This window comes from Idiotropiscis lumnitzeri, chromosome 19 (assembly GCF_059441095.1).
Source record: "Idiotropiscis lumnitzeri isolate Australia: NSW breed Sydney's pygmy pipehorse chromosome 19, RoL_Ilum_1.0, whole genome shotgun sequence".
In the NCBI taxonomy this organism is placed as follows: Eukaryota; Metazoa; Chordata; class Actinopteri; order Syngnathiformes; family Syngnathidae; genus Idiotropiscis; species Idiotropiscis lumnitzeri.
In genome coordinates, this window is record NC_142409.1 from 11,990,538 (window position 1) to 12,004,275 (window position 13,738).

The window sequence follows — 13,738 nt, forward strand, 5'->3', positions numbered from 1 at the left end:
ATTTACAGAATCCCCCAAACACATCGTTGGTGCAAAGCGGGACAAAGTCTTACATGAGCTTAACTTTGGGTCGTTGTTTAACGGCAGACGTGGAAAATTGCCTTGAGTCCGTCTCCATCGAGCCGCCCTTAAAAGAAGAACGGCGGCGATGGGATTGCGCACGCGGCGTCGGTCTGTGCGGAATAACAATGAAGAAAACGCATGAGGTTGTTCCCCACGAAAGCCAAGACACTTGAAGGTCACGCGCACGCACGCACGCGTTGCTTCTGCGGAGGAGGATGTCTTCAATTAATCACGCCGCCGCATCAATAATGCATCACCGCGGCAGGCCCGTCGCTCTGCCGACGTTTAATGAGGCAGCCCGGCCGGAGGGAGCGTCCCGTTTGTCGTCGTCGCCGTCAAAGATGGCGCACGAGTTAACTTCACACCTGAAGCCAAATTTCGCAACTTTTTCTTGCAACTTTCAACGGTCAACCACAAGAACTGACGCCACCGGTAAAATGCGATGGAACTTTGTTTGAATTTTGTTTTCTCGTCATGCCAGTGGATTCCGGGGTGTTTTTTTTTTTTTATTTGACTAACGCCAGGCGAAGTCAGTCCGTACTTTTCCACCTGTCGCCGTGAACCCGCAGTAATCCCGTCTCAAATTTGCCCTCGGCGGCAACAAGCTTTCTTTCCTGAAGTAGAAGAAGCATATGAGCCGAGAGCCTCGCCATCTGGTTGCAAGTACGCCCAAAAAAAAAAAAAAAAAAGAAGGAACAATGTCCCTCGTCATTGTCAAGATGTCTCCTTTGAAAATGCGCAATTGCCGCGTGGAAGCGAGCGCCTTGACGTGAGCGGAGCGCGGGCGGAGGCCATTCCGAGAAGCAAAAGCGCCGCTCGCGAGATCCAAACGCATTTTCTGTGCATTCGAGACGTCGAACGACGTGTGCCAACATAAACATTACAACTTTAAACTTGAATTCTGACTCCAAAGTGGGCCAATTCAGTCGGGCATTGATTTAAAAAAAAAAAAAAAAGTCAATTCTACTTTTGGTGCATGAAATTGTTGTCTGCAAGCTGTTGTTGTCGTCTTGTAATCCTGCACCGTGACCAACGCCAGATAAGCCTTTTTGTCCTCGTCAAGTTGCGTTAATTAATTTATTGGCACGCAAATTAACTGGCCGGCGGCTGCAAATTGACAAAGCGTCATAACGCCGGCCGGCTGATCGATTAACCGCGACGAGCTTACGGCACAAATGCCAAACTGCATGAGAACGAGCAGACATAAAGAAGACATCACATTAGTTGGCAATTTACGTTTTTATACCCTCAAAAAAAAACAAGCGCTCTAAAATACGGGGGGGGGGGAAACATTAATTATGCATTTACGAGTGTCAGACGGGCTTGAAATACATTTTGAAAAGATCTTGAGTTGAAAATTTGAAACTGAAAATGATTAGGAGGATATTGTTGACTCGGAATGTTGCATACGTGCATGAAAAATGAACGGTGGTTTTGAACGCGTATGTTGAGTTTTGATTACGTAATCAAGTGCGTCAAAACATTTTTACAACCAAATCCGAATAATGATAAAATCAACAAAGCATTCTCAACTGTGAAAACACTCCCATGTGCGGGAATTCCCAAGATAAAAAAAAAAGTTGTTCATCTTGTGCAAACAAGTTGAGCTTCGTCAGTTCAAGTATTTGCCCGAGGTGTTTTCAGCCGGCACCGTCGTGGATGGACTTTGCCCAAAGTTACCTCGGTTCGCTTTCATCAGCCCGACATTAAGAGAATAACACAAATGCATTCGGCCAGAACAGAAAATTGCAATTTGGTTTTCATTGTTTTGCCTTTCTTATAACTTAACAACAACATCAAATTATTATCATTATTTTTTTTTACATTGTTCCAGTTTCATTTTGAATTCTTGAAACTTAATTTGTTGGACATCTGCAGGGAAAATACCCGCTGGCCGCTTCATTAGGTACACCGACAAAGTGAATGAGCCAAATCAGTTTGAATGACAATGGACGGTTACGCAAGTTATGTGAAAAAAGATGCAATATTTGTCGTGAAAAAATGAATGATTCTTCAGGAAGACAACAAAAAATACTCACCGTGTCTAAAATTTGGACCCAAGCCAAAATAACAAGTAACTTTTGCATTCTCCTTAAATGCAGACTTTTTATTTTGTGCTTCAAAGCAAAACAACACATGCAACTCATGACGACGGATTGTTCAACAAACCAAACAGACAGCATATTTCGGATTTCTTTTTTTTTTTTTTTCCATTTATTTTCCTTGACATGAAAAGAGCACACAAACGGGTTGGGTTCGGAAGCGACGCCAACGAGACCGGAGCAGAGCCACAGTGTAACAAGTGCACCTCCCGCGTCCTCATCGTCATTAGACCACTGATTGATCGAGGCAGAAAAAGGCAAACTGCGACGCCTCGTTTGTAACATTTCGCAGATTAATACGAGTCGCCGACTGACGGGGGGGGGGGGTGCTCTGGAAAATTGCTTTGACTGGAAATGTGCCACAGCTGACAGCAACACTCTCTCTCTCTCTTTTTTTTCTGATCCCCATTAAACACTTTCCTCTGATCTAATTCAATAAACGCCTGCGGGAGTTTGAATGCTAATCATATCCGCAAGCCTTCGCTTTGGATGACACACATTATTTGGAAGCCACAAACACTTCAAACGCTCTTAAGCCATGATGGGAGTATGTACATCAACAGTGCCCCAAATGGAGTGAAAAGTGCGCAAACAGTCGTGACATGTTCAAATAAAGCCCCGATTCCCACAAAAGGGAAGCGGCGCGCCATCAAAGAGCCGAATGAGGCCGGGAAATTTTCAGACATCTTCAGGTGTCGGATGTGAAAGAAACAGGTCTCGACAAGTGCCAAAGTCGTTGACGAGCAACCGAAGAATAGAGCAAGCTACGCGGACGGGAGCGAGTTGGGCTGCTCGTGAACGGAGGAAGAAGTTTGTTTTGGTTAACGTCGCATGCGACAACGCCTGACACCGAAGAAAATGTCATGAGATAAATTTGAAGATGCTATGCAAAACTTGACAGACGTGTTCATGAGACCTGTTGCTTTTTTTTGGGGGGACACCTGAGGATCTCCTAAACGACAAACCATACATTCGACAGAAGTAAATCACCCAAAATAATCAAGTCAATAAATAACTTCATCGAACGCGTCCCGTAACAGTACGTCGCTTCAGCAGTTTAAAAAAAGACCGACGCTGACATCACAGATTGAGGACTCACGACTGGTCCTTTTTTACTAAGACTCACGCAAACGTTTACGTCCGATGTCACTTTTAAGACACGTATCACTCATTAAGTGTGAATGTTACGATCGAGCGCATCCATTTTAATATAAAATGCCCCCCCACTTCCAAGTCAACGGCCCTCCCGCGCCGGCTCACCGCGCAACATGTCAAGTTGAAAATCATTGCAAACAACGACAACAGCAGCGCGGTCAGCCGGGCAAGCGGCCGTAGCCCAGCCGCTCCATCAGAACACCGCAAACGTCCTCCACCAGCCTCACGTCGCGCCGCGGCATTTTCTGCCGCCACGCCGCGATGTTGGCCGGCGAGATGTCCCCCTCGTACTGCAGCCTGTACAAGTTGGTGGACGTGGTGAACGCCAGCTGGTTGAGGGCGGCGGGCGACACCGGCACCCCCAGGAAGGCGTGGATGGTCTCCGCCGTCCCCTGCGGAGAGTTGACCACGTCCTCGAAGCGCACTTGGAGGTACGAGTCCTCGGGGAGGTTCTGGCTGACCCGCAGCACAGCGGCTGTGTGGGCGAGCCACAGGTGGGCCAGTATCAACACCGGGTCGCTCTCCTTGCGGGCCATCAATCCTCTGAGAGTGTTAAACTCCGGCGCGACGCTCAGGCAGCCATCCTTGACGGCGTCCTCCTTGAATATCAAGGAAAGGTGCTGAGGGATGTTCTTCAGGGAGTACAAGCTGGGTTGACTGTTGTACAACATGAGATAAATCCACGCTCGCGGGTCCCTCACCACGTAGAGACTCTTCAGGGAAGGCCCCACAACCTCCCGGATGAAAGGCAGCTTCAGCGCCCAGCTCCCGCTTCGCATGTTGAGAACAACGCGGCTGTTTGGGAACGAGGCCACGTGACGCCTCAGCTCCCGGACGTACTCCACGTCTCTGTCCGAGCCGGCTCGCTGCTTGCCTTTCAGCTCCGCCGCCGGTGCCTTCCGCCTGGATCGCTTCTTGGGGTCCGGATAGGAGGCGGCCCCTGCGGGCAGCCGGGCCCGCTCATCCTCGGCCAGCTGGATGTTCTGCAGGTGCAGTTTGGTGTTGAAGACCAGCGAGTGGAGCCAGCCCTGGATCATCTTGAAGCGCCCCTGCTTGGCCTCCGACCCGGACCACTCGCACGAGTCCACCAGGGAGTCAAACTCAAATTCTGTCTCGGGGACGTCCAAGTGCTCGGTGGGCACTCTGATGTAAACAAAGTCCGAGCTGTTGTAGAAAAGGTGCTTGAGGATCTCCGCCCCCGAGCCGGGCAGAGTGGCGATGAGGACGGTGGGCAGGGGGAGCGACCGCTGCTCGTGCAGCCGGACTTGCAAGTCGGCTTCGCTTTTCCACTTGACGCCGCAGAGGAGCCGATCGCAGCTGTTGGACACAAAGAGCAGGCCGGCGACCCACAGGAAGAGGACGGCGAGCAAGGCGTAGCGCATTAGCCGCCGCAGCCTGAAGCACACGTCGTAAAACTTCCTCTGCATGGCGAGGAACGCCACCACCACGCAGAGAACCAAACCGGCTAACACGTTGAGCCGGAAGGCAAAGTCAAAGAGTTGATTGTCGCCGCTCGCCCGTTTGGGGACCGCCTGCGTCCCGAGGCCGAAGCGAGTGATTTGATATCGATCCTCCACCTTGCAGTGGCCGCCGTAGCCTAAATACGCCGACCTCGCACCGATGTCTTTGTAATTTGTCGCTATCGACACGATCGTCTCGGTGTTATTGATCATCAACGAGAGCCTGACGCCATTTTTGCTGCTATCCACAAACTTACAGGCGGACACTTTGACATACGGCCCGTGGAACACATAAGCGGCCCGGCTAACCGCGTCTGTTATCGGAAACGTGACGTTAACGTATTGAGTCCACCTCTTTTTGAACTCGGCCGCCTGTTCCGCCTCTTGGATGCGCGTTTCCGGACTATGTCCCTTGCTGTCAAACCAAAACATTTTATAGTGCGCGTCCCAAACATCCATCATGGCACCGTTGTAGCGTTCCATAAACCTGAATGGAACATATTTAAAATCGATGTCCAGATTGTGGAAGAAAGCGCTGAGCAGCCTCACAGGCGAGTCGGCCGCCTTCTCCACGTGATCGAGCACCAGAAGCGTTTGCGAATTGAGCAGGACCAACGCTCTGTACACGCTCTGCAGTCGCATGGCGGGCGAGTACGCCGACACCGCTTCCCCGCTGGCGAACATGGCGTCCCCGTGTGTCGACGCCACAATCACCTCGCCGCTGGTGTCGCCCACCCCTTCGTCGTTCCATCGCAACCACTTGGCGCACTCGCCCAGCTGACCCTCCCACGGAGCGTTACACTGACTCGTAGGCGACGGACCGAACACCAGCACGTTGTTGAGGTAGCTCAGCTTTGGCCCGTAAAGTGCTTCCGAGACAAACACTTGCCCGTTAGGAGCAAAGGTAAAGGAATTCTGGTCCGGGTGCTCGTGACCCGGGTTAAAACTATTCCAGCCGTGCACCCACGAGTACGGTTTCTCGTGAACAATGTCGTAGACCGCGCGGCCTCCCAGCTTGCCGGACTTGAAGGAAACAAAAGTGTTCCCTTGGCCGCTGGGCAGCCCGGCGCCGTAGGTCACGACGCCCCAGTTGGAGAAAATGCGCATGCCGGCTGTGCCAAAGCCGGGCGGCGGTTGCGAGGCCAGGCGCGCGTCATACCAGATGTACTCCGTGTGCAGCGTGGCCCAGCGCTGCGCTGACGACTGTCCCATGGGGCCGTCTTTGGGTCGATGCTTGCGGATCTGCTGAGCCAGCCAGTTCCCCGTGCCGTTCCTCAAGACGAAGGCGTCGAGGAACACCAGCTGGCTCTCCGGCCCGTAGAACCAGTTGTAGTTGGAGTCGGCGATGCCCACCGACCTCTGGAAGCCAGGCAGGAGGGTGGCGTAGTAGAACCAAAAGTGCGCTCCCAGCCAGTTGTTCTGCGTGTTGTCGATGCTGAAGTGCCGCTGCGCCAAGAAGACGTACTGCGTGATGGACTTGGCCGTGTAGCTCCCGTACGCCACGCCTTCATCCAACGTGCCGTCCACCACGTGGTTGAGCAGGAACATCGTTTTCTCCATGTAGTTGACCGCCACTTGTTTCCAAAGCATGGACTCCGGGTCGTCATGCGAGCCCACCACGATGGCGCCGGTCAGGAGGGCCACGACGTTGGTGGTCTGGTGATTGTGGAGGTACTGCCGGCCCCAGCCCCGGTACTTGGAGAAGCCATAAAGCGCCGCCGTCTGCGAGCGGATCATCTTGAGGTAAACGTCCCTCCGCCGTACGTCCAGGTAGGCGTAAATGAAGTCGTAGGCCGTGGCGAACCCTGTGAGCGAGTGCGCCATCGGAACCTCGTCCTGGGGCGCGCTGGTGACCTTCCAGTTCGGGTACTCCGCCATTCTGTCCATGAACTTGATGAGGAACTGCAGGGCGGCCGAGTCGTCGGGGCACAGCAGGCAGTACAGCGCCAGGGGAGGTAGGTTGTTCCCGTAAATCTCGTTCCACTTGCTTGTAAACTCCTCGTGCTTGGCCGGCGGGAGGTAAGACGCACCGTTGGACAGCATGGTGAGCGCCGCAGCCCGGATGACTTTAAAAATGTGGCTGTGGCTGCCGGAGGACCTCTGCCTCATTTGCTGTACATCCCCTGGGCCGAAATAGAGACCCGGGTGGGAAAATGCCGCCTGCTGATCAGCCACTCGGTCGCCGGACAACTGAACCTGAAGCATGTCGCCCGTGAAAGCGTCTCTGTCAGTAACGTTAAGCACCCCCGAGAAAGCTGTTCCCACTGCCCAGAGTGGGAGCAGAAAGAAAGTCCAGTTAAACGTCATCCTGGGGCTCAACGCTTAAAAACGATCCTTTGAATAAAAACGGAACATCCCATAGTCAAGTCCAGTAACCCCCCCAAAAAAAGATGTTCTCATGGAGAGAAAAACTTCAGTGCACTTTCCACATGTCCGCACATGGATAGTCAAGAGACATGTCTTAGAATGCCCAAAGAACTGCCTCGCATGTTTCCATCAGTCCACAGACACACAAAGACACCAAAAAAAAAAAGGGAAAAAAAAAAAAACACTCCACCGGTTGCATAAACATGATTCAGCCCCAGTCGGTGTCCGGTCCACAAAGGCACCGCGAGGAGCCTGAGCGAGCCGCAGCATCCGCGGAGCTGCACAGCGGCGAGCGACACTCCTCCGCGGGCCACATTGCTCGCGTTTAGCCCGGACGGCACCGCTTCAGGCGGCGGGGGTTGGACGGATCGCAGACGCACCACAAGCCCCCCTTCGACTCCTGCCCTTCTCCTTCACTCCCTCTCCCGCGTTTCAACTCCTCCTCTCCACGTCCGAAAAGGGAGGAAAGTTGTCGTCACTCCTCAAGTATTCACGGGCATTTTTTTCCACATTGTGCGCAGCAAATCAACCTCCCCGGAGGAGGAGGAGGAGGCAGCGGCAGCCGATGATGGCTATTCCAGAAGATCCACACACGTAGCGGAGGTGTCGTGTCGACGTGTGCTGGCGTGTTCGAAAACGCGCCTAGTGGTGCACACACACCCTGATGCCGCGCACATGTGTGTGCAATCTGCGTCGTTGTCGTCTCGCAGTTCAACACTGATTGTTTTCCGGGCGAATGAAGCGGCCGGGAAATCATGCACCGAGTGGGCACAAGAGGGCGCTGTGGCTTCAAGAGCAAATTCTCTCTCTCACTCTCTCTCTTTCTCTCTCGCCCGGCTGTGTGCGTGTGCGTGTGTGTGCCGTGAGCATTAAGTGCAGAGCATAGCAAGGGAATCAAACAAGTCGTGGTAAAATATAGTTTGAGGCGTAGTGTGAAAGCCACTCAGCATTAGAATATTGCAGAGAAATAAATGTTTAAAAAACGTGTCATAGCTTTTCATACCATAACAAAGCCCTTAAAAAAAAAAAATACACAATGCAGTCAAAAAGTGAAGCGCTATATAGTGAGCCAAGAAGTGAAGAGCACGGAACGATGGGTGATGAGCGACCCTGACAAAGTGCGTTTTCGCCACATCCAGTTTTCGGGATCTACTTATCAGCTGGTTGCCGACAGTGCATCGAATCCAGCTGAAGTTGGCGCCTGGCCGAGTTCAACCGGCGCGCCTCAATTAGCCTCAGACGTACGTCAACGCGTCAGCCGCGCTTGCATACTTTTGGCGGCTGACGGTTGCCTGGCGACCGATACAGCTAACGAGAGAAGAGAGGCTGGCCGACTCGGGGGACAAGATTGACGGGGGCTGTTTGAAGCCCACCCCCCTGCAACCAAAATCCTCCCTGAAGCGTGCACGGACGGTGGTTGCCCTTATTAAAAAATGCGACATGCTGGGTGCAAAGGGACGAGCAATTCTTTTAAGACTCTCGCCATCCCCTCACCGGCACAGAATTTCCACCGCCGCCCTGGCCGCAGTCTCGCCCTGCGGCCAACGTTGCCGCTAAAGCGTCGCAAAGGCTTCTCGGCTCAACGGCAGGGCCTGTCAGTCATCAAAATCATTTTGCGATCAGATTCAGTAGAACGCATTCCAAAATGTCCAGTTGGGAATTCAACTCACATTTTCACGCAGATATTTTTGGACGGAGTCACGGGAAGCCACAAGCTGTTTACTTCTCTTCCAGAGATGAAGTCCAACAGGAAATCAGTCAACCAATCAATGCATCAATCAATCAATCAATCAATCCACAGGCTGGCTACAATCAATCACGCTCTATCGTCTCTAATGACGTTAACGAGCAAGCTTTTTCTCCGTGGGAAAATTGGCTGCCTTCAGCTCAACGCATGAAAAATTAACCAGCTCGGGCTTGTTGGAAAGATTACCTGTAAAGCAGCCCCCCCCCCGTCCCTCAGCACCATCTTCTGCCCCCCCCCGACAAGCTGGGAAACAGCGCATAAATATTTCAAACGGCTAAATTTGGCATCACGGTGGATCATTTGAATTTTGAGTAGCAGCGCACGATGACGGGGAAAAAAAAAAAGAATCGCAAAACTGCTTCAGCTAGAAAACTGCAAAAACGACATTGCATCGAACATGTCACGCGGGAGTGAAAAAAAAATAAGAACAATGAAGGAGAGCGAAAGTATTTGCTCATTTTTGAGGAGGCAACGCGTGAACAATTTGTGAGTTCATATTTTGTAAACAAGGAAATGACAAAAATGCAAAGCTACTGTTAGCATTTGGGTTTCATTTCCCAAATGAAGTCACGACGTTACAAAATCATGAAAAGGAAACGGAAACGCTAAGCTAACGTTAGCATTTGGATTGGTTTTGGTTTCGAGTTGCATATCGTCACCATTTCTTTTTCTTAAAAGTTCTTGAATTAAACATTGTATTGTTGTGCAGGAGATTTCTTTGAGTTGGGCCGAGAGCGGTGGCGTAAAACATGCAGTCAACTTTCCCGAGACAACTTTCCGGTGTCACTCAAGGCAGCTTCTCCAGGAAAGAAAAAAATAAATGAAGAAGAGGAAGCGATCAGCGCAGACGTTTGGCAGTCTGTCTTATTCCCTCAACACGGCGTTACATAAATTCATGAGATTATTCGGGCTTCATTAAAACCCACAAACAAGCACAAGTTCATCCGCAGTTCACAGCAAAAACAATGGCGAGAAAAGCAATCAGAGGGCTACCGAGTACAACTCTGATGCTTTAGACGCCTTTCAAAAATGTCGAAATTTGGACGACCATGCAATTTGGTTGACGATCTGATTTGCTTTCACCTCCACGACCCGAAAGGCAAAATTATTTCCAAACTCGAAATGTGCCGAGTTCCATAAATGTGTTTTACAGGCGCGTAATAAGATTAGGAATATTGGAAAATAATTACGCAGAGTAAGCACTCTTCTTTTCTCGAGAATCCGTCAGTGATGAAGTTTTTCACTTGCTCAGACGAGAGCGTCAGAGAATCAAATATATGATAAGGACGAGCGAGTGGAGATGAGAGCGCCGCACGCAGATTAAAACACACTTTGATGAAAAATGGAATTCTGAGCGCCCTGGCAGAAAGCGGAAGTGCCTTTCCGAGCCTTCAAGTCAATCCTCTGATTTTTTTTTCTCGCAGAAACTTCGGCCACACCGGAAAAGTCATTACGGTGAGAGCCAAAATCAAAGTATTAGGGAATAAATACATATATATAAGTTATAGTAAAAAAAATCATTAAATCCTTGTAAAAATTTTTTCCCAAAAAGTAATTTTTTGGAGAACAATAAATTGAATTCAGCCAAAAATAAAAATAAAAAATAAACTCCTTATTCTCATAAAATTATGAAAAAAAAATGACCGATTATAAAATATATGGTTGCAAAAGTACTGAGATTTAAAATAAATAAATAAATAAAAATCCCGTCAAATCGACTTGGTGACGTGATCGCGTGGGACAAAGATCATCTTGGTCCATTTCTTTTTGCTCTTGTGAGTTATTGTTCTTTTGCATGAATGAGCGCATGTTCAGAGCGTTCTCGACAAGCTCCTCTTTTTAGAAGCAAGCGACGGACGGCCCCAACGTTGCAGTCCTTCATCAGCGATTCCATCAAACAGGCCCTGCTCGCTCTTCTAATCGGCCAGACGGGGGCCCTTCGTGATGTTTTGTCAAGCTCGGACATTCTGCCTTATTAAAGTTTGGTGATTTGTGAACCAAAATTTGCAACCTCAACTCCGGCTTGAATGTCTCATTTGAAACCCTAACCCTCGTTCGAAAGCGTATCCCTGATTTTGAAACTCTAACCCCTGACCTCAAAGCCTAAATTTGTGACCCGGGCTTGAAACCCTAATTTAACGCCCTAACCGCGTCTTCAAAGGATCGCGAGCATGTGCAAAAATGTTCCCCATCGATACTCCCGCTCTTAAGTGAGTGAGCGTCATTAGCGCGATTTTCTCGCATTGATCATCCATTAGGCACTTTTGTTGCAAGATGCGCACGTGTGCGGGCTCAATTAGCATACTTGGCATCACGCTTAGCCAGCACGTTGACACTCTTTTTTGATTCATCAGGCATGTGGCGGCGTGGAGGTTGCGCCTTCTGACTGATGAGCTCGTCCTTGGCGGCTGATTTGATTAATGGACATTAATTAGGCGCGTTTTAAGGCAGCCCGCGGGGAGGGCGGCCCAACGCCCTTTTTCAGCGCTTTCCACGCCTACCAACGCGCATGGACGGACTGGAAGAGCCAAATTGTGCTTTGCGGGAGAGAATGAACGATGCAAAAGCGCATCCGTCATCATCGGCGCCGAGATCACCTTGAAAGCAAGTCCGCTTAGCCGTCTTACCTCAAGTGGCACTCGTCGCCAATCCGCGGGAAGTCGTTGGCGTTGACGGAAGCCGCAGTCAAAAAGCGAGGGACTTTCATTTCTGGAATGAAAAAAAAAAAGCAAATTAATAAAAATAATTCCGGAGGAAAAATTTTTTAAAATTCCAAATCCCAAAATAGATTGAACAATATTTGAAAATATGTTCATTAAAAGACAGAAAACAATTGCAAATACATACATCACAAAAAAAATCTTATATATGTTAAATAAATGATAAAATTAATTAATTAGAAAAATATTGTATATTTAAAAATAAAATCTATTAAAAATGTAAATTCACCTGACTGCAATAAAACAAAATCACAGATATGTGAAAAAAGTTGGAAATTTGTTCAATATTTCTCCAAATAAAGCAAAAATATTTGGACACAACCAGTCAAAGTGTCACGGCGATAGTTGTTGTTCCCCACTTTTGTCAACATTTCAAAATTGGATTATAGACGTGCGATATTGGATTGTTTGGCCTTGGGGGAGGTCACTGCTGACACCAAGTCTCACACGTTTTTTTTTATTTTAGCAAACAAGCGTCCAAATGCAACATAACCACAAAGTGAGCCAACTGCTTTGAAACGATGATGATGATACGTTGCGCTCCCGTTTCCTCCGCACCGCAGGAAACGGGCGCAACGTGATCCGTGATGCCCATTTGCTGAAAATGAAATAAAGCGATTGCTGTCAACGGGCGGCGGTAATTACGGCGTTTTAAAGGCTCAGCCATCAGGTGGGCTCGGCTCCGCTGCAACCTTGCGCGCCTTTCCGCGTGACTTTTCCGCCCGCTTTTTAGCGCCATCGGGAATCCCCGGTGAGCGCGACAAGGCTCCGAGAGCGCCGGGCCTTTGGGCGACACTTAGAAAGATTGTTGTGCTCCCATGCGGTGTGTAATGTTCAACAACACCGCATCTCTTCTTTAACGGGAATTCTAATGGGAATTTACTCGATTACGATACGTGCTTCTTTTATTCATTGGCTGCATTCATTCCTTTTATGCTGTTTGAAGGATGAACGTTTGCACCGGCGGCCATGTTTTTTTTTATTGGTTTATGACAGTATGAATACAGAATCTATCGAAAGTCGACTCTTGTATCAAACTCTTGGCCAATCAAATGGGAGTAGCATAATCATAAATTGCTCTGTAGGTTAAGCAGGGAGAAAACGCAACTAAAATGAAGAATAGCAATAAAAACAAAGAAGGAAGGCGGGTCTTGAACCAAATCAGCCAATTAAATGGAAAATAAATAAAATTGTCCAAAGTCAAAAGCTACACTATGCTAAATTGTTGCTAGCATGCTAACAAAACGAGCTAACATTATACAAAGAGAGAGGCGCTATGCGGCCAGCGCCGGTACATCGTTGTGGTTGTTTGTAGAGGCTCAATAATACGTTTGATATTTTTGGATCGTTGTCGAGAGATTGAAGGGAAGTAAGAGAGCAAAGCAAAGCAAACTTGCCAAAAACAAAAGCAGGCTCTGAAAAAAAAAAAAAGTTAAATAATTTAAGGCTGTAAGGTTGTGCGAGCACAAAGCCTATCTTAGCAAGCTAAGCTAACAGTGCTAGTTTTTTTGTCTATTAAACAAGCCTGGACAAATGAGTCAACCAGCCAAGATTGTCTTTGTGTCTCGCGCGGAGCAGCCCCCTGAAGTCAGAGGTGAAGCTCCTGCTTCCTGTTCATGCAAGGCTTTTATTGTTTCGCAGCAAAGCAATTTGAATATGCAACTCGTACAGAAAAGAAAGACCCCTTGCATAACGGTCAGTGTGACTTCAGTTTGCGTCCTTGGATCTCAGACACTTTTACTTCGTATCAGTCTGGAATGAGCGCCTGGCTTGTCACTTTCTATCAGTACAGGCACTTCTGTCAACACTGGAAAACAAGGGTACACTGTTCACTTGAAAATCAAATGACCTGAAAACATAGTTTGAAACTTGATTATATGACAACCGAATTTCTTTGACATTTTTCTAGATGAATTTCTAAAAATTCCCACCGACACATTCCAAACAAAATGTTCCAAGATGAGCTTTTCCAGCCGCACGTGTTCATATTTTTAATCCGAACGTTACATCCGAGTCTGGTCCAGAAATGAAAAACGCGGTTAGCTTGTGCTCCGTCTCTTCAGGAATAAAAAGTGTGGACGTTCCTTAACAATGTGAGATCAGAGGCCGACGTTGACCCCCCCC

The 13,738-nt window shown here is 48.9% G+C and overlaps 3 protein-coding genes across 4 annotated transcripts in view; all 3 read right to left on the minus strand.

Moving 5' to 3' along the window:
* Positions 1 to 11,580, minus strand: part of cdh19 (cadherin 19, type 2) — a 64,975-nt gene extending 53,395 nt beyond the window's left edge. Inside the window, exon 1 of the mRNA XM_088282398.1 lies at positions 11,522 to 11,580. The gene's annotated coding sequence lies outside the window, so the exon portion shown is untranslated. The remainder of the gene's footprint in view (positions 1 to 11,521) is intronic.
* tmx3b (thioredoxin related transmembrane protein 3b) overlaps positions 1 to 13,738 on the minus strand; it is a 71,349-nt gene that overhangs the window by 6,817 nt on the left and 50,794 nt on the right. The window contains exon 17 of one of the 2 annotated variants that reach the window (XM_088282402.1): positions 11,522 to 11,603. In XM_088282402.1, the coding sequence (XP_088138528.1) occupies positions 11,522 to 11,603 (82 nt within the window). Of the gene's footprint in view, positions 1 to 11,521; positions 11,604 to 13,738 lie in introns of those variants that run through there. The other variant, XM_088282403.1, reaches the window with a different exon arrangement.
* On the minus strand, positions 3,427 to 7,877 carry dselb (dermatan sulfate epimerase like b). The gene has a single exon (XM_088283368.1). The coding sequence runs from the start codon at positions 7,085 to 7,087 to the stop codon at positions 3,479 to 3,481; it is 3,609 nt and encodes a 1,202-aa protein (XP_088139494.1). The 5' UTR covers positions 7,088 to 7,877; the 3' UTR covers positions 3,427 to 3,478.

Bases quoted from the DNA above. Each gene is read 5' to 3' on its own strand.
- dselb (XM_088283368.1), bottom strand. From the start codon at position 7,087: ATGACGTTTAACTGGACTTTCTTTCTGCTCCCACTCTGGGCAGTGGGA.